Source organism: Homarus americanus, unplaced genomic scaffold (assembly GCF_018991925.1).
Source record: "Homarus americanus isolate GMGI-L3 unplaced genomic scaffold, GMGI_Hamer_2.0 scaffold41027, whole genome shotgun sequence".
NCBI classification, from domain to species: domain Eukaryota; kingdom Metazoa; phylum Arthropoda; class Malacostraca; order Decapoda; family Nephropidae; genus Homarus; species Homarus americanus.
This window is the reverse complement of record NW_024745073.1, coordinates 6,794,589-6,819,910: the sequence shown is the minus strand read 5'-3', so window position 1 is coordinate 6,819,910 and position 25,322 is coordinate 6,794,589. Positions and strand designations below refer to the sequence as shown.

General features: G+C 36.0%; 1 protein-coding gene across 15 annotated transcripts in view; it reads right to left on the bottom strand.

Moving 5' to 3' along the window:
* LOC121878557 (MATH and LRR domain-containing protein PFE0570w-like) overlaps positions 1-25,087 on the bottom strand; it is a 37,854-nt gene extending 12,767 nt beyond the window's left edge. For 3 of the 15 annotated variants that reach the window (XM_042384869.1, XM_042384881.1, XM_042384876.1), the window contains exons 1-10: positions 24,784-24,923; positions 17,827-17,969; positions 16,929-17,132; positions 13,109-13,258; positions 10,839-10,974; positions 9,969-10,081; positions 8,537-8,572; positions 2,380-3,185; positions 1,758-1,842; positions 534-723 (exon numbers count right to left, since the gene is read on the bottom strand). In XM_042384869.1, coding sequence (XP_042240803.1) covers positions 534-723; positions 1,758-1,842; positions 2,380-3,185; positions 8,537-8,572; positions 9,969-10,081; positions 10,839-10,974; positions 13,109-13,258; positions 16,929-17,132; positions 17,827-17,969; positions 24,784-24,905 — 1,985 coding nt within the window. In that variant the 5' untranslated portion in view covers positions 24,906-24,923. The other 12 variants (XM_042384877.1, XM_042384872.1, XM_042384873.1 and 9 more) reach the window with 12 other exon arrangements.
* Positions 25,088-25,322: the final 235 nt, after the last annotated feature.

The following is a 25,322-nucleotide window of genomic DNA, read 5'->3' as shown; positions in this document are numbered from 1 at the left end:
GACACTGAAAGAGACGAACCCCTTTCAGAGTTAAGAGAGTGGCTGGGTATTGAAAATATTGGCAAAGTCTTGAGTAGAGGCAGGCCGAGATGGTTTGGTCATGTGGAGAGTATGGAGGATACCAATTGGGTTAAGAGATCCACAAGTTTAAATATGGAGGGGAGAAGAGCTTGGGGTAGGCCAAGAGTGATATGGGGAGAGGTTAAAAGAAATTATTTTAAGAATTAAGAGCCTTACAAGAGAGCATTGAGAGCTGCCATCAGGTTATTGCAGCTAACCCACATAAGAGTAAAAAATTTACTGTAAAATGTTGATTATGGTGGTGATTGCAATACAAAATGAACCGAGACCTGTATCATTTATTATACAAACTCCAACAACCCAACCTCAATGCATTTGATCAAACAAAGGCAGAAACCTAAACCTGAAGTCAGTCCTAATATTTTCATAAATTATTATCCCAAGAACATGAGCAATGGTCAAAAATAAAAAATTAAGTAAAGAAAATATAGTACTGTACTGGCAAAACTTACGTGAGTTTACCAACGGCAAGTCGAAGGTTGAAGTTCTTTTCAACAGCAGAAGTGAAAGCATCAGGGTCACCATCAGGCAGGTTAGCATACTGAAGCTTACCTATAGCCAAGCGCAATTCTTCATTGTCCACTACAAGTCGATTGATTCTTTCTCGTAAATCTCGAGCATACTTGCCGTCCTTGCCACGTACTGTTAAGAGATGAAGAAACATCAAATGAGAAGTAAAAATACAAAACAACAGAAGAATTACTGTATAAATACTATAGTAAACTGAGATAGAGGGAATTTTCATGGAAGAAAAAAGTGAAGTAAAAGCTAAAATGGCAATTTGGGTAAAATGTCAAGCAGACAGGCCATAAAGTATACAGTACAGTGAATTGGGGCAACTGTCTTAAATCCTGCACTTAGACGGGCCTTGCAGGCTGCATAAAACATTTCCCAACACCTGGTAATGACCTGACTGTGACAACTGACCTCATTATTGGATCAGTCTTAAACCTATAGTCAGAGTTAGGTCGTCTTTGTTGTAACAATGTTTTTAAGAAGGCAAGTTTTGCTCAGATTATAAATAAATCTTTATGGGGGCCTGCAAGGGTTGACTTGCCCTAAGCCACACACCACCTGATGCCAGGTGACTCTGTTTAAAAATTTGCATCTATTAATCCACATGTGGATTCTCATAAAATCAAAAAAATTTACGCAATACATTTACTGTACATGTATCACCAAGGTAAGTATCTTATTTATTTATATATATATATATATATATATATATATATATATATATATATATATATATATATATATATATATATATATATATATATATATATATATATATATATATATAAACAAGAAAAATTAAAATACTTATGTTTCAATTTAAACTTAGAAAAAAAAATCACATGTAAGCTTTTTAATCTAAACTGTGGGATGAAAACACTTCTAACAGGTAGTAAAGTATTCAGTGCATAATCTTTCATTCAATACAAATTTCTTACAGCTCAGTTAAGAGCAAGAGAGGAAAGACAACTTAGTTATCCTGAAAAATTACCAACAAGGAAGCAACTGTATGGTCAAGTGTGAAGGATCAGCTGATCAACACACAAGTTAAGATTACAGTAATGTTGTATAATGAAGGGGGTTCATAAGGTATTATGGCAACTTTGTGCACTTACCAATTAATAAAGGCATATATCATTGCTATAACTTCCAAAACTTACTCTTAATAGGTGCGATGTTTTCCTGTTGAAGCTGAATAACTTCAGATTCTAAATTTTCGTTCTCAATGTTCAGGGCCTCAAGAACCTAAAAGGAGAGTACATAAAATTAATAGAGAATCACTGGCACAGTTTTCTCACTGGAGACATTCACCACCATCAAACTTACCTGAGTAAATGGCAAATAAAAGGGAATTTTTGGTGAGAATACAGCAGGAAGATCCACACAAATACGAATTCAAACAGCTTTCTCAAACTAAACTGCTATAAATATGTTCATTTCTATTATAGTTTACTCCATCCCTTTATTACTTACGACTTACAACACTCACCTGTCCTATACACATATAATTAATGTCTCCTATACATATAAAGACCACCTGTTGCTGGAGGTCCGGGTATGGCTTTACCCGCTGCGAGTTACCACACTTACCTGGGCAAGAGCTTTTTTTCTCTTGGCAACTGCACCCATATAAGTCATAGCATCTTGATAAAAAATATGGTAATGTACTGATTTTCACGTCTAAAAATACTGTACTTATAACTAAAACCTTGTACTGCAACAATACCTCAGTTAGTCACCAAATAAAACAAGTCATACAAACAAAAAGGCTGTTAGTCACACCTGCAACTCATCTACTATAGAAGAAGGTAACACGGTAGCCAAGTCCTCTTCCACTTCTCCAGACAAGTCCTCAGATGACTGGGATGAAGCACAACCACTTGGGAGGGACTGGTCAAGGTGTGGCAATTCAACAGCAGAGGAACGCTCACACAACAAATTAGTGTCTCTGGAGGTTAGGCTTTCAAATGATGGTTCTGTTTCTTCCACTTCTAAGAAAACTTCCACATTTTCTGATGATACAGGAAGTGGAGATGAGGAATATTCTGCATCATTTGCTGCCAAAGTTTCCATGTTAGTTGATACATAAGGATCTGGAATGGTATTTAGTATTTCCTGGATTTCTCTTACAGGTTCCATGTGTTGATCAGCTACCAAATTTGGCTTATCATGCATGAGATCAGGTATGGTAAATGTAGGATCGGTGAGTTTTGGACCATTTGGCTTTCCATGCACAAATGACCTATCAACATTTCTTCTACTTGGGTTAAGAACAACTCCAGCATCTTCTAAAGGCATTATAAGAGATTCTACAAAAGATTCATCATTCAAAACACCATCATCATCTCCATTAGTCAAAACTGGAATGAAGGAAGCACTTTGGTAGTTAGGATTATCCGAATCTGCTTCTGCTTGATACTGATCCATGATTGATGCAGAAGAAGTATCAAGTGAGAATTCTGGGGCTGAATGTGGGGAAGCCTGGAGGGGCGTGTTCATGCAAGACACCAGATCATCTTGGAGTTCACGCAGCCTACGTACCTGGGCCGAGTTCAAACTTTCTTGCCATACAGTGCGGCTGGACCATCCTGAAATACGTAATGGGCCTTCAATAAGTAACAGTAGCTATTCTATCCCAATACCTTTGTAACCTATCCTTTTAGAAAGTATAATGGGGAGATTAATGAACAATACTGTATACTCCCATCTAGTATTACTGGTAAATGAAAAATTTTACTTATATTGCATCAAATTAAAAGTAGTACCGCAAAACTGGAAATACTATAGAAAAAAAGACAAGTCACAACTATATACTGTGTCTTGTTGATAAGTGGAGGCACTGCTAATGATTGAGCAAGTCAGCATTTATGCCCTTACAAAAAGAATTAGTTTCATGATGAACTAAGTATTCAAAGAATCTGTAGTTTAGATGTACTATAGCAAAACCTAAAGTACAATATTGGGATAATGCACTATTATGAAAACTGATAGAATTGAGTTTGATAACATAAGCAAAGAAAGCTTAAAAAAAATGTTCACTATGGAATGCTCTAAACTGAACAACCTGCTCATAACCAATCTGGGAGTGAGCTCTTCCTTCTTCTTTTAGTTGAAAGGTCATAATGTTTCATTGAATTGGCTTCATTGTATGTTAGCTTCAAATCTTCATTTCTATTGTTAGTATAAACTATCAGATTTGACAATTTTATTATACAGTATATGTAAAAAGGTACAGTATACAGGTACAAGTACTACAATTTCAAATACTACTAACTAGTTGCCTACTAAAAAAAAAAAAAAAGTCTTAACCTAGGATCATATGCCATGCAAGAACAGATACAATATACCTAAGAAACTGTAAGTCTCGTGAGAGGTAGATTTAGGGGAGGCGGAGATGATCAATGTTACCGGTGGTAGTATCAGTGGTATGTGGTAGTGTGTGTCTGTGATGTGTTTACACTCACTCCAAAAATTATCTTTATGGAAGGGTCTGACAAATTTCAAAATGAACACTGCAACTCTTGTTGTCTCGGTAAGGTTATCTAAATCCTTTGTCTGCCGTGTCAGATCGTCACACAAAATCGTAAAGATACTTTTTGGAGCAAGTGTATATAGTTTTTTCTTCTTCTATTTTTTTTAACCAGCAGAGAGTTAAGTGTTATTAAATAGTAGGAACATTTAAATTAATTATACAGGGACTATGCTGAGAGATCTTGAAATACGGTAGATGATTCAACATATAAGTCAGATGTAGAATATCAAAATACAGTACTGTACAGTATAAAAAAAAGTGTTGTTATACATGTAGTGAAATGTGCAGTAAAGAACACACACAAGGATGACTGAAAAAAAAATCACTCAAACATTTAAGATATGCAACTACCTGTACAATAATAGTACCAGATAAAAACTAATTGAGATAATAAATGTGCCAATTATCCAACTTTACTTTATTATAATTAAGGCATATTTTCACCGAGACTGCAAAATATGGTAAAAAAAAAAAAACGGTAACAACATCCGATACAGTTAAATCAAAAGTGAAATTAGTATATCAAAATCTGTGTGATTGTACAATATACTGTACATTAAAGTCTATATTCCTTTTCACAATTCAAACTGCCCATACTGAAGGGCAGAATTCATATAAATACTGTACTGTACTGCTAAAAATTATTTCGTTTATTTAAGAAATCATTAAACACTATTGTAAAACTAAGTGGCAATGATTCACTTTGTATAGTTCATGTACAAGTTGAGACTAGGAGCAAGTACAGTATGAGTGGATATACCCTACATATTATTATCCTTTCCAGTGGTTTTCTTTATTTATGTTGCACTAATCTCCCCTGTTCGTTGAAGTTGCTATACCCTAGATTCACCCAACATAAGGGTAGGAGACACGTAAAAATAAATGTAAAAACAGAAACAAACACTACAAAAATGTAAAAAAGACAATTTACAGGGGGGAATACCTTGTAGAAGAGTATTACCCAAGTACAAGAACTTGAGGTAGATAGAAATACTGAAAATAGAAAATATAATGTGGGTTGGGGATGAGTAAAGATGAAGTGATCAGTGGGTAAGTATACACCTGAAAAAAAGTTGTAAAGACATTGTAAGGTGAAGAAAAATATTGTTTAAGATCTTCCATGAAATTCTTCTTCTTGGTTTCATTGGTTTAAGGCGTATGAGAATAGGCCACGGGAGGGGGAAATAATTACAAACCTCGGAACAGATTCACAGTTTCTCGAGATGAGTATACTTAGAGCCTGAAGATTTATGAAACCACCTAATTTAACGAGTATACTTAGACTGTACCTAAATTAGATATAATCACTAAACTATTAGGAGATTCACTTCAGGTAGATATTCTTATTCAAAAGAATCACAACCACAATTTTATCTCCTAACATGAACATTTGCTGTTTGACTGTATCTAGTTAAGGTCAAGTTTCTTTATAATCTTTAGGATATTTTTGGATTTAAGTGTATGTTGTGCTTTGGTTTCTGTAAAATAGTTAGACATCATTACATTTTCAGTTACAAGGAACTTTCATTATAAGGAACTTTGAGAATCTGAAACCATAAGTGTGTAGTTTTGCCGGTTAGGATTTACTGGTATATATGACTGTGTCGAAGTTTTAAAAGCTAGATGCTTCTGACTTACCCTGCTTATGGATGAACATTGATGTTATGAAACCAAAATTAGCTCATACCTCAGGGGCCTTTTTCCCATACTCTACAAGACACTGTACATGCAACACAAACATAATCCTGAGATGCATGTTTGCAGGAAGAACTAAACAACACAAAAGGGAAAGGTGTAAAAATCACAAATACAGAGATGATAGTTTTTACTTCACCCTCAACACATTAGTACTTTAAAAGCAACCAACAAAAGGTTAAAGAAGAAGGGCTTAGGTGAACTTAAATGTAAGTTTCTTGACAAAGAAAAATCTGTAAGTATGTGCAATGAACACCGATTCATCATTTGTATATGTATATACTGTACAATGCTTTAAATGTTCAACAACTACCTACCCAAGATTTGGCTAAACATAACAGTACACTAAAATGAAAATTAATTCTCATTTTAATGAATGTGTAAACAGAATGTGATAACTTTGCCTAAAAAAAATATAGAAATGTAAACTCTTGAAACTGTCACAAAAAGCAAAGGGTGTGTGCCTCTTCTGCTTCAGATTCTGGGCTGTAGAACAGAAATGTGTTAGGTGTTGTTTCAGGTAAGTATATAAACTAGTTGTTACTTCTGAGAAGAAAACATTGTCTCCTGCCCTATCCTGACAGTCAGCAGGAGCTGATAATTTTATGTAAGAATTGTGAATATCTTTACACCTCCACATAAATTTTGGTTTGGCTGTGACCTTTAGGTACTGTATTTACATATTTTGGTGGCAAGCTTCCTGTTCAAGTAAAAGGTCCTGACCCAAAATGAAGTGGGATTGTAAGCTTATATCAAAGTGCCCACACTACAAATGCAGTCTGGCTATGACCAGTAGTTGTTAACATGATCTATTGACAAGCCTTCTAAAATCCAGAATGACTCTGAATCAGGTCCTGATGATGAATGAAAAGAAAATTATATGTAAAGTGATGTGAGGGAGGTAGAAGGAGTGATATGAAGTAATGATGAGAATGAGATGGAGAGGCGAGGTAAAGAAAATATGTATGGGTCTTAGTTTGCAAGTTTATCATGCAAAATAAAAATACTCAAAGGGGCTAAGTATGAGGGAGTGTCAAATATTGAGAAGAGAAAAAACAGGAAGAATACCTTACAGATGTTTATTTATAGGTGTGTGTGAAGAAATGTTGTGAAGAGATAGAAATACCTAGAGACTGCATTAGTAAAATTGAGAGCAAAATGCAGCAAAGAGACAGTAAGGCTCAAAAGAGGTCTAACATATGTCAGTATTAAACAGTGTGAACAGCAAAGCAATGTAAAGAGACCAGTAAGATGATCTACACCAGCGCTTCTCAAACTATCTGATGTGGCGGACCGGCATGGTTTTTTCAATGTGCCACGGACCGGCGAGCGAAGCGAGCCAATCCCGGGGCCTATAGCCCCCCCCCCCCAGGAAAATCTTTTGAGATATGTCCTATTTCAGGGGCATTTTGAGACTATCTGTACTAAACATGAAGACATGATGTCTTATTCATTCTAAGGCCAATCATCATTGACGTAACAAGTCATGTCATGTCAAAACCTTAACCTTTACTAATGTGAAGAGTGAGCCTGCTTCTTCCTTGTCAGCTTATCCAATCGTGGTTCAATTGAGGACAGTGCCACGCGCAATGGAGAATGAACATCCATACAATTCCTGTATTTTGTCTTAATGACACTCATTGTTGAGAAGCCAGTCTCGCAGAGGTAGGTTGAAGGAAAGGGGAGAAGAGTTTTCAGAGCAATTTCACTAAGCTCAGGATATTCTGCTTTCACTCTTATCCAAAAAGATGCAATGACTTTTAACATGAGCGAGTAAATGAAAAATATAGCCATAATAAATATAAAAACTACAATGAAAATGTAAAAAAAAAAAAGACCGAGTCAGATGTCCCGGCAGTGTCACGTGGTGTGGAACGTGACTATCGTTTCTTTCTTTTCTGAAAACTCTCCGCGTACCGGCAGACAATGGCTCACGGACCGGTACCGGTCCGCGGACCACACTTTGAGTAGCACTGATCTACACCTCACCCTGCTGGTCAGTGGTGGAATATAGATACACAGAAGGATATACACAAATGGTAAAATAAAAGTTAACGAGTGAGAAAAAAGATACCAAGAAGTTTAAATGATACAAATAACAGAGAGACCATATGAGAACACAGCAATATGTAATGGGTATTGTGAAACTTGAGTGTATGATAAACTACCAAAGAATAAAGAAATCATACAGTTAAAAACATTCCATTACTTATCAACCATTTAACTCATCTTTATAAAGTTAATTTTTTTAAGACTGACTGTTCTATACTTGGCATTGCTTGCCATTGGAAGAACTGTAGATTTGATTCAATATTTTACAATTAGGGTACCTAAATTTATAAGCGTAACACTATAATATTATTCATAATGCCCTCAACGTTTTCTTTCAGCAACCAAGTGGGTTTTTTCGATTCCCTCATGTTTAGAACTGTTTTTAAAATTCAGAGTACTGTATTTACACAGAACAATTAAAATTCAGAAGCTTAAAACACCTGATCCCTTTTTCTTTAATCACTTTACTTGAGAGAGCCCAAGAAACAACAGACAACATACAGTACAAGTTTTATTACCTTTGAAAAAGGTCAAAGGACACAGTGGTACTGTACATAAAATCCATTCCAGGAAAAGTAAATATACACAATATTAATTTCCCTGTAAAATTTGTTAGTAAACATGACAACAGGTACACTTTCAAGCCAAAATGTTGCAAACCTTCTGATTCTTCATCCACTGATAGAGCCATTAGTCCTGTAAATCAATTAAAGATTCAAGTTTTTTTAATAAGTTTCTGTACACTGCAGACAAAGAGTAACACATACAATACAATTCAGGAGAAACACGACAAATCATAGAAATATAACAGGTTTATATAAGCATGAATAATCGATATTTACTTGAAACGGAATAATTTAAGGACAGATGTACTGTGAAGCAAACATTTCACTCATGAAAATACAAAATACATATAATGAAATAATACAATAAATGCACCAACAAACTATAGTATTTAAATAAAATTATATGCTACAGGCAGTAAACAAGACATACAATATATATATAAATTAGCACACAGAAGACAGGAAAGAGAAACCTGGTCTAATATGAAGCACCAAATGTAAAAGCTAACAGTAATTACCCTTAAACTCTTGCATAACTGAAGTGAAGACAACCTGCCTACATCCACGCCTTCATACAGATAAAAATAGAGATAAGGGGAAGGGATGATGACAAATGCTCTAGAGTGACAAAACCCTACTCCATAAAGAATACCTTCATAAAAGCAACCAAAGATTCACCCTCACCTTACATCACCATAAAATTAACCACCCTAATGCTAACCTTACCTACACTATTCTAACTTAACCTAATCCCCAAGGTAACATTAGTGTGGTTGATCTTCAAGTGAAATAAGCTGGGGGGAATCTTCAGGTGATACACAACTAGGACTCATCACAACACTGGAACATAAGAATGGAGGAAACTGCAGAGGGCCTATTGGTCCATACTGGGCAGTCGAAATATTGTACAGTACTTAAAGGAGCAGTACTGTATTACCGTTAATATAAACAAGTGTACTGTATCCAGATGAAGATAAGTTGACAGCAAGGGTTAAGGATTCTCGTAACCAGAGAGACAAAATAGAGACATGTGATGAACACCATTCCCCTGGCCTATGGTGGGGTATGAAATATAAACCCTCACACTCCTCATAAGGAACAGAATGGGGAACTATGGTGAGAGTGTTGACAAATGTAAAAGAGAAACAGGCGGTTAGATGATGAGGAATATAGAGATAATGGATGAAGAAAAAAATTATGAAAAGAAAGTGAAGAGGAGGAGAACTTGGAAAAAGATTGATTAAGAAAAAATGTTGACAAATGGGGAGGTTGGTATGATGAGTAAGCAGAAGTGAGTGAGGATACAAATACCTAGAATGCTTTCTGCACTTACCATTGTACTGGAAAGTGGGGAAACAATGTATTGGATGGAGACAGATAGACAGATAGACGGTAATTTCACTAGGAACAATCTGGAATTTTTCCGAGATACATTAGTTTATAAGATATCAGTACAACAAAAGCACATATACTCTTCCTTTCCAATTTGCTGATACCAATCTTGAAGTGATCAATAATAAACTTACCAAGAAAATGTCCTATGCCAAGTCCAAGTACACACGCAAGAGTTAGAGCCACAACAACATTGAGACGGCTGTTGAGGTCCTTGTCTGGGGTGTGGCGGTATTGAGTGTCAGGCCTGCCAACAATAAATTTACATTAATACAGTACAAGGAATATAGGATGACTAAAGTATTACAATATTTAAAACTAAGACCACAAATCATATATAGTTGTCATAATAGTATTAATGCACCCACATTTACAGAAAATTATTACCAAAATACTTCCATTCCTACAACAGTGAACCTTCTCAATGAAAAACACGAAGCTTCCTTTGTACATATTTGTGAACTTTTGTTCAATGTCTAGTAATTATTTAGGAACAGTACACTACTTCCAATATTGCAGAAGAATATTTATTGTATATCTGAAAACTTATATGTTATATTATAATTTTCCCAGGGTGTACATTCTTCATTAATGACTAGGGTTATCAACCAACAAATACTGTGATTAAAAATAGTGACATGTAGCTCAGGGGTTGAGGGTTTCAACCGGGAGAATGGTCAAAGGTTGAGAACTGGGACCACATTATAGTATCATATGCATTTCCTGATGGTGAGTGCAACCCCTTGGTGGACTTGCATCCTATCAAGGGGGATGGATAGTGATACACCTGCCGAGTGCTAGAAATTAGACTCCTCACCTGCTCAGCTACCCTGCATCATAGCCGGATGGGTAGAATATACAGGAGGCAGGGAATCCAGTGACCCTTATTTCACTACTATATTTAGCTTTTATTTTACTACCATGAAATCCACATCCCACATAAAACTGGGATGGGTGTCATGAATGGTGGATTCCGACAGGATTAACTCGTTTTTCTGGCTTACTTTATTGCTGGAAGATCATCTGGGAGAGACGGTGAGGAAGCTAGGGAGAGGTCAGTCTCTTCTTCTACTAGTTTCTCCTTCTCTGCATCCAAGACAGATATGTCAGTGCTTGCAAGACTCTCCACATCTCCCTCATCTGTGAACATGGCATATAACAAAAATTCTTAAAACTTGTGCAAATGATAGTATTTTTTTAATGATAAAGAAAACTAATTGAAATACATCTTATATATAATTTAGAACATGACTCAATATGTGAGACCAATAAACCATCATAATCTGAAAACCAAACAAAGAATTTTCTGAATGAGATGGAGTATTATTATTATTAATATCAAGGAGTCCATCAACAATAAATTCTTTTTTCTTTTAATCTAACAAGACTTTTCACACTATGTTGCAGGGTGACCAGAGTCACGCCCATAAACAGACTCTCCTTTCACTTCATGACAACAGATACGTAACTCAAATATGATACTTAAATGTGAATTGTGATCTATACACGAAAAATATATCAAAATTCATAATGTCAATCACAAAAATATCAGTTCCCAATAGAAATAACATTCAAAAGACGGTTCAGTACATAGCTATGACAACACAAAATACAGATAAATAAATGTATCATGACTGAGCAATTTTTATTTACACGTAAAAATGCTAAAAGAACCAAGAATAACATTGTATATCACTAAGTAATAATCAAACACTGAGGCTGTGATTAAGGACAACAAAAAGCGTTAAAAAATAGTAATGCATACACTAAACAAATATGTTTTTCCCTGCAGCACAACACAAGAACCAAGCTGATAGAAATGTAAGTGCACTAATCAGAAACATATTTATCCTGTACCTGCACATCTAAGGAAACCCCTTCCACATGGAGCTGCTGCAACCCATTGAGCCATTATGGCTTTGTGTATCTTGAGAGGCATCTAAGAGAGGCAACGCATGCATAGAAAGGTACAAAAAGATCATGCAATGGATGGCTGGAGGGTAAGGCATGGAATAAAGCAGAATACTATGAAGTACAGTACAGTACTGTACTGTACCGGAGTGTTTGACAGCAATAAGCTTTTTACTGTATTGTACAGTATATCCAATTCTGGCAACATAAAATAGAGAAACCGATAAATAAACTCAAAGATCAAGACCAACTTGATTATTTTTCATTTATTGCAACTGACTGAGCAATTAAAATCATAAACACTGTACTGCACCAACACTCCACGCACACTTTTACAATATACCTGTACAGTATATCCTGACCATCACATGTTATATCCAATATTAAAAAAAATAAAGCCACAACACAACCAATATAGTAATTAGCTTATTAGATATCCAAGTTCCTGTTCCAAGTCATTAATTACATAACAGCTGTACTGTACTCATTCCAAGTCAAACCAAATTTCTATTATAATAAGTGATCATTTCATACTGATTTACTGGTATATGAGCAATACTTTATCCAGGTCACCATATACAGTACAGTACTGTACATATTCTTTGCATTTATGAATCATTTCACTACCTATCAGCTTATTATCCAATTGGGCAATTTGGTCTATTCTTTGGTTAATAATAATTCAGAACATAAGAATTCTTTTCTTCTTGTACAGTAGGTAGTGTTTGGATTAACTGTTGCAAGTGGAGAAACATACTAATTCAGAATGTGGATACAATATCTCTTTTTATCCTTTCAGTCATTTTTATTCACTTGAAACACTTTCTCCTGCACCACTTTCCCCTACCATATACCGTACCCCCTCTTGTTGAGGCTTCTCTCTTGATTCACCCCACACAAAAATGGGAACAGAATAAAGATTAGAAAAGATACTGTACATTAAAGGATGGTGCAGTGAATATCTGTAGTATTTATCTGCCAAACATACTGGACTGCTCTTGTTAATGGTGATTAAAATGTGGTTAGGAAAAGTCATCTCATAACTGTTTGAGAGAAGAAAGAATTTGGTTCTAATTCTCATAAATTGTACAAGAATTCTTCTTCTGTTGTGTTTCTTTCATAGCAAATGAAATTATTCAGAATATTTCATGATAGGAAAGAAAATAAAGATATTGAAAATAGAAATAACATAGACAAAAGATAATGAAAATATAAGTAAAAAAGAGTAAGAGACAAATAGATATTGTAAATAATAATCCGTAATAATAATAAAAAAACACAGAATACTCTACAAAATGACACGGCCCAAACAGCTGTGGTGTAGAGACATTCTTTACCGTGCAACTCTCAAAAGACACCTCACCTGAACCACCCACAAATGTAAAACTGCATAAGGAGGAGGAGAACAGGGAAGAGTGCATGGAATCGTAGGCCAGGGCGTGGTCTTCATAAAAGTCATCAGAATCTGGGCACTCGAGTGTCTCAATGTCGCTGGAGTCCGAGCCCGAGGATGCTATTAAGGATTAGGAGAAGACAGGGTATAGGATGAGGAACAGACACACACAACTAGTCAAAAGGTTTCTCCATTTTAGTAAAGTATGAATAAAGTATCAAACTAATATTAAACAAAAATATTATACACACAGGGTGAGTTATTAGTTTAGGAGTACACAGAGGTACCGGTAATTCAATTTATTTATAACATCAGATGTCAGTAAGATTCTCTACAAATCACATGCTATTACAAAGTTCCATATTTGAAACCATTTTAAAGAGAATTAGTTTAAGAGTAAATATAAGTGCATTTCTAGGGCATGTTTAGTAAAAGATTTGGAAGTGTCATCCCAAACCATTCACTTTAAATTCTCACTGAACAGTAACAGTACAATGAAAAATAATTAATTACCCAAGTGACCTGTTTTGAGATTTACCTTTCAGCCAAATCATGATAACTAAAGGTTATGAATGAAGCATGAATGTTGAGACCTTGTTCTCAGTAAGTATAATGGATGTGCCACTACAATTGTCTTTCATCGCTCCTGCAGACTCGTGGTAAAGGTATAGGGTGGCCGAAACAAAATCAACATAGTCTCCCTTCTCATTCAGTCACTATTTAAATGCTAACTTGTCATAACCTGAAGCAAACCTAAGTGAACCATCCTAATATTAACCTAATATACATGAACTGAAGCCCTATAAAACCTTAATGAAAGAAAAGTGATATGGTAAGAAGATATGGAACAGTGTTAGTATTACTAGGTAATCTTTCATATATTTAAGCAAGTTATAATAAAAGGGATGCAAATTCTTGGTGCCTTAAACACTTCCAGGCATAAATTTTAATTACAATACTGGAAATGTAAAGTCCCATAGGTCTCATTAATATCTGGCAAATCCCTGACAAATGCTTCAAAGCCATATGGCAGTGATCTCTGTTACAATAATATTCTGATGTACAGCAGCAGCTACCTTTTTTTTTATGAAGGATGAAATTCCCAGAATTCTACAAATGACCCTAATTATCCAGGTAACGTAGGAACTTGGATCCCAACATATCAATAAAGTGAAAGACCGTGGAATAAATAAAGATTTTTTTAAGTTGGCATAACTCTGATGCTGTAAAAGAAGACTGGAAGGTGTAACGGATTAAAACAAAAGATGGGGTGAGTTGGAAAGATTTAGGAGTACCGGCATCTCATGGAATTGTTATGAAACAATTTAATATGACATGATATTAAACTACATTTATCTAATTTTTTTAAGAGACATTTGTGTACCTATTTCATCTCACTAAGGTTGATATATCCCGTACAGTATAAAAAATATAAATATTCAATTCAAAACAATATACATTTGAAACACAAAAGCCAACATTACTACCTGCTAAATCACAATGGACAAACATGATTCTAAACGGATGTATTCTGGACATAGCTAGTTCAGCTCAGAGTGGTGTGGCTAGAATCTAAGTCAGTCACCATAATCATAATACGTACTGTACACACATCAGATGGTTCTGCAGTTTACTTCTACAACTGACTGACACAGTTTAAGTCACAATACAAAACAATGAGATACATGGATGTGGACTTTTACTTCGCTACGACAACTGCAGCAAGTCAACCATCTATCTATATTCCAGTTCATTCTTGTCAAACCTTTAGAGAAGTGAGGGTTGGAGACTGATACTAGAAAGGCAGGGATTTTCTGAGATATCCTCTGATACCGAATGATTAGAGATGCTGAAATAACCAAAACACTTTTTTATTTAAGTTTAGTTACGTATTCAAATAAGTGACAAACAATTGACTGAAAATGTTTATGTTAAGATAATCAAATACAAAGATCAAATATCACTAGCAAAGAGATACAGTATGAAAACCAAAAGTTAATAATGTATGAAAACCAGAAGTTAATAATGTATGAAAAAAAAGTTAAATGGTAGCGCAATGTGGTCCCCAAATTATCTTAATCACTGTTGGTTTCATTTGCATTGTCTATAATGACTCTTGAGTTAATTGGCATTTATGGTACATAAGGATTAGAAAACTTAAAAAATAAAATAAAAATACTGTACAATGATACAAATTAAGGGAAAGCAACATTCCACAATGAATAGGATACAGTACAGTCGACCCTCGTTAATTCGGACCCCTTTAATCCGAATTTCGGATAAATCGGACGAAATCTGAACTGTCCATATCAAATTTCTGGTTCTGGGATTGTCCCAGTTGCAATTGGGGTTGCAATTTCAAATTCTGTGTCACTACTAAGAAATAACAAAGTCTCTAGTGCACTCTAAGATGAAGAGAAAACGGACGACTCAGGCGTCCTGAAGTGAGAGAAAACGGACTTCTATGATGGGGCACTCAAATAAAGAGACATGGCTACATGTTTTGTGGACTACTCTGTACAGTCTCCTTTTCATCACTTTGTAATAAACCTCGTCATGCCTATGTGTTTCTGATAATTACCATAACATTTATTTATATATTTAGCGGTTGTACAAACACAAGGCCTCACACATGCCATTCAGACTGACAGACTTGACAAGTTTTACCAACCATAAAGACAGTTGAAGCTTTAAACATCACTCACAATGGATCTTGAATATCCAACTGATCAGACATACCTAAGTTGCCTCAACAATTGCAACCCCAGTTGCAATATCAAATTCTGTGTCACTACTAAGATATAACAGTCTCTGGTGCACTCTAAGATTAAGAGAAAACGGACGACTCAGGCGTCCTGAAGTGAGAGAAAACGGACTCCTATGACGGGGCACTCAAATAAACATACACATAGCTGTATAATGCAATATTATGCAATATTAACCCCCTTAATCGGTTAATTCGGACAATTGGCTAAAACAGACACCCTTCCCCCCCAATTAGTCCGTTTTAACGAGGGTTGACTTTACTGTATTACTGACAAAAATATTGTCTATGGTATATCTAAAAGCCAGACATAAAACAAAAACTGGTAAAAATTATATGATGTAAAAAATCAGGTCTTATAATTACCAAAAATAAAAAATCTCAGGCTAAAAAAAAGAAGTCAGGGTGGTTTTAGGTAATGGCACTTGCAAATTAGGAAAAAAAATTGTACACTGAAAATATTGAACAGAAACTTGAAGGGAGGAAGAAGTTTCTCGCACAGATATATCTCATGTTTGTCAACCTTGGATAAATAATAATTAAGATCTAGAAAAATTAATACAGTACACATCAAGTGGTGTGACTAGATGAATAAGAAAATTAAACCTGTGCATAACAACACCCTGAATGATAAGATTGCCAACTTCATGACTAGAACATACAGTACCGTGCTGTACTTTAAATTGAGATCTGTGTGTAAAAACTTGAGTTCTAATACAGGGGATCCCCGAAATATGTTGGGGTTAAGGACCAAAGTAGCGTGACTTCAAGCGAAAAAACTTAAGTGGGGAGTTTTTCCCCATCAGAATAGTACATGTTTTTTTTATATCTTAACAAAGTATTCTTATTATTCTCATCGTGGTTCTTGTTAGCTATAATGACATTTTTAATGAGGTACCAATAGGAGTCCAAATAGATATGAAAATAGTACCTCAGTAATCTATCGGACAGCCAAGGTCAACAGATGGGATACAGGAACAGGTACAGCCAGGATGCTTTAGGGTTACAAATGCCAGAGCCACTCACCCTTGACGGACTCACCCTTGATATCTTGCACCCTCTGACCCATTGACACGAGGTCATCTGACAGTGCTTCCTCGTCTCCACCATCCTCTTCTTCCTCCATGCCACATCCAGATTCTTCCTCATCTACATCCTCTTCCTCTTCATCTACCACAACAGCTCCTGCACCTTCCGGAGCGACATTGGAATCTGACCCATCTTCATCTTCTGCAACAGGATTGGAACCAGTCAGTAATTACTGTACTGTCTAGTTTTCAATTCTTGAACTTGTTCTTACATGATAAAATCTGCAACAAGCACACTGAAGAGATAGGAGATTATACAACCAGTCACTTATTCCAGGCATTCATCCTTGTATTGTACTCATAAAAATCTGTTGCAAATTAGACACCCTGATGGTAACCTAACCCCACACCCCCTAGGTAGCATTGGAGTGTTTATTAATGAGGTGAAATAAGTTGGGGTGCCTAGTCTTCTTGTGACCTCTAATGTCTACACCTTTTCCAGAAGTACACTGCAATGGTTCACAAAAGGACTCTCTTTCTGCCATAAAGGAATTATCAAGTAATGAGCATCAACTGAAAAGACTGGCAGTTCTTAACATGATTCTTAGGATTTAAACCAATAACTAAATTATTTACCTAAATTATTCATTGCAATATCTGTATTTCTAGACCTACATGGATTTATATACAGGCTTAAGTACCAACTTACAGTTTACAAACAGATAAGTAAAATCAAAGCACAGGTACTGTACTTGTACTGATTTTTCTGAATAAAGACTTAAATATGAAATACTGTAAATGATTTCACAATGATGTGATAGAAAGTCAGAAAAGAAAAAGAAAACAGTGCAACATGTTCTCATAATGACAAATTACTGTACCATGACAATACTTACCATCTTGCTGTGGGCCATCACCAGTAGAGTCTTCTGGTGTTCCTTCTCTGTCTATCAGTGTCCACCCAGTCAGTGAGTCCCGGTCGCTGTCCCTATCACGTTTGGGATCAGACATCCCGGAACTATAGTTAGAGCCTCTCGCTCTGCAACATGATTGAAATAAAGAGAATGATATTAATGCACATTCGAAAATAAATCAATGTTAAATACGATCATTTGCACCACCTGTCAATGAAAATACTTAATAAATTAATCAATAAATAATCATACAACTGACTTACAGGTACTGTACTGTAATAGCAACCAACACTGTAATGTACAGACCAATAAAATAAAGTAATCAACTACAAGCACCACACAGAAGATAACCACAGAGAGACATCAGAATCACAACACTACTAATAAGCACCTTGGACTCAGAGACCCTTGCCTGGAGTGACAATGACCTACAGAGAATAGACTTAGCTTATGTAACTCACAACACATTTACTGTTGATACATATGTGTATAAAGTTTCACCCCAAGGGGGTTAGGTTAAGTTGGGTTAGTTTATGTTGGGTTAGGTTGGGGTGGGTTAGGTTAGGTTAGGTAGGGTGGGGCTAGGTTTGGTTGTGACATTAAGGTGTTTAATCATCAAGTGAAGTAGGCTGACAGTGTTAATCTTTATATGATCCAAAAAGAGAACACTGAAACAGCAGACTTTTAGGAGTGAGACACAAGTGTCCATTACAATACTGCACAGTACGGTACAGTATAGTCAAAAGACAAATAAACACAAGAGGAGAAATAGTCAGCATCACCTGAGACTTGTGCCAAGTGTGTGGTGCCGAATATATAAATAATGGAACATATCTCATCTCATTATACATACACTATTAAAACAAGAAATTATATAATACGTACTGTATATAATAGCCTAATAATTTAAATATTTTTTTTTTAAAAAGACAAGGGAATATGTTCATGCACTGTATCTGCAAGTTGCAACAAGTTCAACACAGATGTGGCAAGCTGTGTACTTCACCTCTGCCAAGTCATCTACAAAGTGTGTGAGCTAAGCTCTTCAAAAAGCTTACTTTGCACATACAGTACCGTACACAGATATTATGGAATTGCTTATTACTCGTATTTGCATCACCTCAAATTGGGTAATAAGTTTTACAATTTAGGAGAATAGAAATTCACATACAGTATACAGTACTGTTATTGTACAGTACTGCTGCTTCACAGAAATGTTGCACAGTTTGTGAGATCTGACTACCTGTACTAAATATAAGCCATTATGCAATTACTTGGTACAGAGTACTATTTTATTTTTATTTTGGTACAGGTATCCTAAAATCAAGTAATGTTGTTAAATTCTTAATTACTGTACACTAATTTGTGTGAATTAATTAGTAAAAAAAATTTAAATCATGCAATAACAATGAACATGCATAGTATCAAAAACAAAGGGAGGTTATGTAAACACTGATCCTTTTTTATGATATCTAATATACTATAGGACTAGCTGTCTGTCTGTCTGTTCTGAGCAGCCGAAACGACACAATCGTTTTTCATCAAACTTGGTGGAAAAATCGCAAAAAATTCGTAGAGTGGAACAAACCTGGTCCCATGTCGATGGTTTCTTTAGGAAGGCATTAATTAACCATTATATTTACGATGGAAAACGATGCAAGTCTACGGACTTGGCGCACCCTAATTAACCATGAAAGTCTACGGACTTGGCGCACCCTCATTCGCTGTACGCTAGCCAAGCACGAGCGTTCAAACTTTCACTGGGCACGAAGGTACTCGCGATCACTTGTAATGACTATAACATTACAAACACTGGTATACATATAAATAATAATAATGGATGCCCCTAGAAATCGAGGATGGCCGGCCTTAGGGCCACCTAGGCATGAATTTGTTTAAGGTGTAGAAGCTGTCGCCAACACAACAACCACACCCTAAGTTAACGAGTTGCATGACCCAGTGTCAAGGGTAGACAGAGGCAAATGACGTAAAGAAACTTGCCCATAGTTTCACACTGCCCTAGGATCGAACCCGGGTCCACTTGCTTGCGATGTGAGCATGCTGACCATTACACCACAGGTCGCCAATGGTATACATAGTGACAGGTGGTATAACAACAAATTCCCAAGTAAGATATAGTGCCGATTAACAAGATTATGTGATCCTGTTGCCATGTGCTCTGTGTTTTCATGATGAAGATGTACAATGAAAGACAAAAGTAGTGTCATGAAATTTGGTGAAAACATATGCCGAAGGGCTAAACTTTTGGTGTGCTCTGCCTTGTGGTAGGGGGCTGTCATAATGTTTCACGAGTTATATTTAATTTTTGGACAAAACCGCGACACGACTTTTGTCTATGATTGTACAGCACCTTAGTTCCTTTGCTACAGATAGGCCTACACTGTATAAAATACTGTCGACTTAATACACTTTTCTAATCGTAATCATGAAGAAGAAATATACAGGAGAATATAGATTTATACTGTGCCAGTACTTTGTTGTATATGTACAGTACTGCAATTCAATAAATTTCTATTACCCTATTTCACAGTTTAATTCTCACAAAAGATAGATTACAAAATAAAAATAGATATGAAGCCTTGTGAATTAGATCTTGCAAAGTTTAATAAAAAGGAAAATCAACAGCTAATAATATACATGTGCAGTGGTCCCCAAATGTCCTTGATTCTTACAGTGACAATTTGAATCATCCCTGAACATTTAGACCATAATTTTCATTAAAAGCAATTTCAAACTAAAGTACAGTAAAACCCCCAAAATTCATACTCCCTAATTCAAACTCACTCATAATTCATAATGTTTTGCTGTTACAAAATACTGTACTGTACTTGTACAGAATATGTTACAAATTTTGCAACAATTGGTAAAATTTCAAAATAAGTACGAGACACTTGAAAATACAGCTCCTCCCCGACTTACGACCTACTCGACTTATGACCACCCGCATTTACGACCTGCCTCAGTCGTACCAATATTTTGTCAAATTACGTATTTTTGAGTCCCAATGTCAGTGTACCTGTACTGACAAAATTTTCGTTTGTAAGTCATTTTAAAATGACTGGCAAGCTTAAAAGTGAGTTTTGTGGTGCTGAGAAGAAAAGGAGACACCCATTTTAGATTTTCTACGTATCATATAAGCATTTTTTACTTACGACCTGGATTTGGGTCCCTAACCCCGTTGTATGTCGGGGAGGAGCTGTACAGTACTGTACTACGTATTACGATATCTATATTACATTTTTCGTAATACTGTATTTGGTAATATTTAAAACTATGAAAAACACAGTATTTACAAACTGTATGAAGTACTTGTTGCCAAGGGATGCAGCTGCCTGTCTCAGTGTAAACAAGTACATTACTGTATACGCGTGTCAGTCAGTTCATGTGTGTGTTAGTCGTGGAGTACAAGTCTACAGTCTGCCACACAAGCTTTTTTCACTTGCTTTTCTATCATTACCCAGTGTTTGAGCCATTATATCTGATAACACTAAATGTGGAGCTGTAATAAAGAAACATTTAAATTTTGATTGGGGAAGATAATGGAAAAGTACCATTGTTTTGCTTGTTTTTCCCTCGGGAGAAGATGTCCCCCATAATTCGTAAAATTTTATAATCCGTAAGGGCTACAGCCCCTATTATTGTATTTCGAATTATAGGGGTTTTACTGTACTGTTCTCATAAGTCTGTGACCTCTGTCAGGAGTACATGAGGGGAACTCTACCAATCAGCAGCTGCAGCATATCCTCTAAACACCTGAGTGTCACAATCAATCAGAGTCTGGCAACTGTTATTTGTTTACATTTTAAAACAAAAGGAAGTTGTCAACTTGTGTTTGCAATGATAAGGTCTCCCAGTTCAATGTATTTTATTACAAATCATCATCCTCGTTTTTCAAGATGTCGTCTCCTAGTTAGAAACATAAAGCTGATGCTTTGGCAATCTCAAGCAAGAAGTGACACATGAGGAATGCCTAACTTAGCTTCTAAACAAAGATAGAATTGTTGTATCACCTGAATAAGACTGTTGCTGGCAACGTCCTATACAGTATCTGTTTATCACACTTAATGTGAATCATGAGTATATATGTCATGCATTTGTGAGTTTACTTTGTAAGTAAAACTATACCCCATAACTACAGTATAGTATTGTTAAAAATTTCCCTTTTCGGAGAATCAACGAAAATTAGGGAGCCTGACAAGGGCCGTATTCAGGAGTGGGCAAAGTGGGCAGCTGCCCAGGGGCCTTCACAATCTGGGGGCCTCCACATATTACAATATTTTATTTATTTGTTTATTCATTTGGATTATTTTTATTTTCATTCTTTAAAATTCATGTTTATCTATTCCATCACGTAAAACTATGTTCAGCAAGAAGCGTAATAGAAATTAGGCTAGCTACTCCTTGAAATTCATGAATACCTGGTTTTCCTATGAACAGTATATTTTTAATATTTTTAATATAACTGCATATGGCTTCAAAATTCTCCAAAGAAGTGTTCAAATTTCAAAATTTTCCCAGCGCCTCCCGGAACTCTCAGATGTTTAGGCTCGCTTCACTCACCACCCCACCCTCTTGGGTAGTTATAATGAGGGGGGCCTCCACAAAGAGGCTGCCCATGGGCCTCCACAGGTCTAAATCCGGCACTGAGCCTGACCTCTATTCCTCTTAAGTAGTTAACTTTGATTCATTGTGAACTGGACTATCTCAGTCCCTTTTTGTTACCTAACCACTGATTCTTTGTATTTAAAACATACATACAGTACTGTACTGTATAGTATACAGTACAGTATTCAATATTTGGCGGGGATATTTCACTTTTTACATTTGCAGATTTTCCCACCAGAAATTTTGATAAAAGTTTAGTCACATTTAAGGGTGTAATGGTTCTTGAAACAATGTACATACAGTAAACTACAGAACCGTGTACTATATTTGCAAAATAAGTGTAAACTTGTGAAAATAAGGGACAGTACTGTACTGTAAAATTCTCCATATGAAATACAGACATCATACCAACAAGGGGAAGGCTACAGCATAAATGAGTTACAGTATAACTACAGTGCACTATGTACATGCAACTAGAAACAACATAACATACCCGATCTACAATCTTTCAGTGCTATTTTTTATGTTAGGTTTTAAATTAGATAAGGATGGGTCATGTCATATGGAGGTTTATTTACAGCGACAGCAGGGCTTTAGTTGGAGAACTGCAAAATATTTTCAAGAGGTTACACTTGTTTTGGTTATATCATGTACAGTAATACATTATTGTTTAACCTGACAAGTATACACCCCAACACTACCTAGGGGGGTTATGCTAGGTTCTTACATTAGATTGGAGTATGTTAGGTTAAATTAGCATTAGAGTCGTTTATCTTAAGTTGACATAATCTGGGGCTTCCCTTCAAGTGACTGAAACACTAACAGTTGTTCAATAATACACTGTCAGTACACATGACAAAACTTTAATGTCACAAAATTTGTGCCACTACATTGATACAGGAAAATGATTTCTATTTTAGTTCATAAGATCGGATGTTCTAGTCATTTGAGTAAAGTAGAGATATATATAATAAAACCTATCATTAAATGAAACTAAAACCATCAGTGTTAACCACTTGCTAAACAAAATCGTCTGGCATTAGCCAAATAAAATATCAAAAGTGGCATCCACATAATGAAGGGATTAAGAATTATATCCCCAACTCCATGACATGTGTAGAGAGTGACAGGTGAGGTTTGGGTTAGGTTAACAGGAACTAGAAATATTGCACACACTTTCTATAATCAAATCAAATAAAAACTTCACCTTATCAACCAGTTATTACATTTTCTTACATTAAGTCTAGTTGCTTGGTGATGTCTGCCATCATAAACAGTTTAGTGCAGAATTTGGAATAGTTGACAGAACTACACACATTCTAATATTCTAATGTGTGGGTACACATTAAATTTTGCCTCCCTCCCCCATTTGCACTAGTGTATGGAATAAAAACGTTCTCTTGAAAAATCTATGAAATAAAGTAGCAATCTTCTCCTTTACCTTTGCCAAAAGTAAGTGACAATTACTGAGGTCATAATATACAATATGGATTTACGATTGGTACAGTACATGTGAAATGTGCTCTTCTGAGTCTCTAGACATGAAATAATTTCATCATCCACCAAGTATATAAACACGAGATCATGGCTTACCTTTCTCTAACTTCACCAACTCCATACACGAACACCATCTTTTAGTAGAATAATGTATGCTCTACAGAACATCGATACAGCATACGAGTTAAGCAAGTACCTGTACAGTAATCTCTACTTTGGCTACTAGGCACTAGAGAACTAAAGCATCCTGCTTCTACTGACTACTGCAAAGAGACTAGTGTGCTGGCACAGAGTACCGTACAGGCTGACTCCTGACCACCAACACATGAACAAACACACCAGTATAAAAAATATACTTTACACTCACATTTCTCTCATTTTTCCACCTTATGGCCAACTTATTCACCAGTATATTTCAAAGTTTCACTTGGAGTGACATAACTTTTTGTGTACAGATATTACTTATTATTGGCACACATAACTATGCAGCCAATTAATATCAGATACTAAGAATTAGAATTTTCGACACAAGTAGCCACTGAAACAACAATTAACAGTAGGGAGATGACAATGAAGGGAAGCGGAGAAGAATCTGGTATATGTATTAGCAGCTCTGAGGAGGAGACAGAGGAGAATGTCACGGATTGGTCTACAGTCTTGGCAAATGCATGAGCCCCATCCCACATACCAGATGGAAGAAAACGTGTCACTAGTGGTGTGGCCAAGACCAGTGGAGGCGCTGCCTTACCTGCCCCACTAGTTGGCAAAAATACAGTTAAAAATAGATTGAGAACCTTCCCGCTCAATGTCACTTACGGTAGTTGAGCTGCGACGTTCACTTTGGACACGTCAACCTCGGCTATGAGGTGATGACTCATGTTTCTTCTTTTGATTGAAATGTTAATCGCTGGGGATAATAAGCTAAACCATATCTGCATTTAAGTGTACACACGGAAACAGTGAGATAAAAATTAATACGTTTAAAAACTCACTTTAATGATGAAACACCCAAAAGGGTCCAGTGTTTGTTGTGCTCTCACAGCTGCCACCTGACGGTCACGCCTGGAGTCTCTTTATGACGTCACCATAACAATACTAGCATGTCTGACCACTTTCCCACACATGCAGTGGTCTTACTGAATTACTTTATGCAACACACTCAATGTCTTTCATAATTGTAGACGGCTGGCGTCTCCTAGTATTCAAAGCTCTTGTAAGTTGCAGGTAATGACATTTTTTCTAAGCTTCAGAGGCAAAGTCATAAATTTCCGTGCCTTGCTTCTCAAGGCCGAATCATTAATTATTTTTTTATCTTATTCTCCAAAATTTCAGAAATACAAATTGAGGGCTAATTC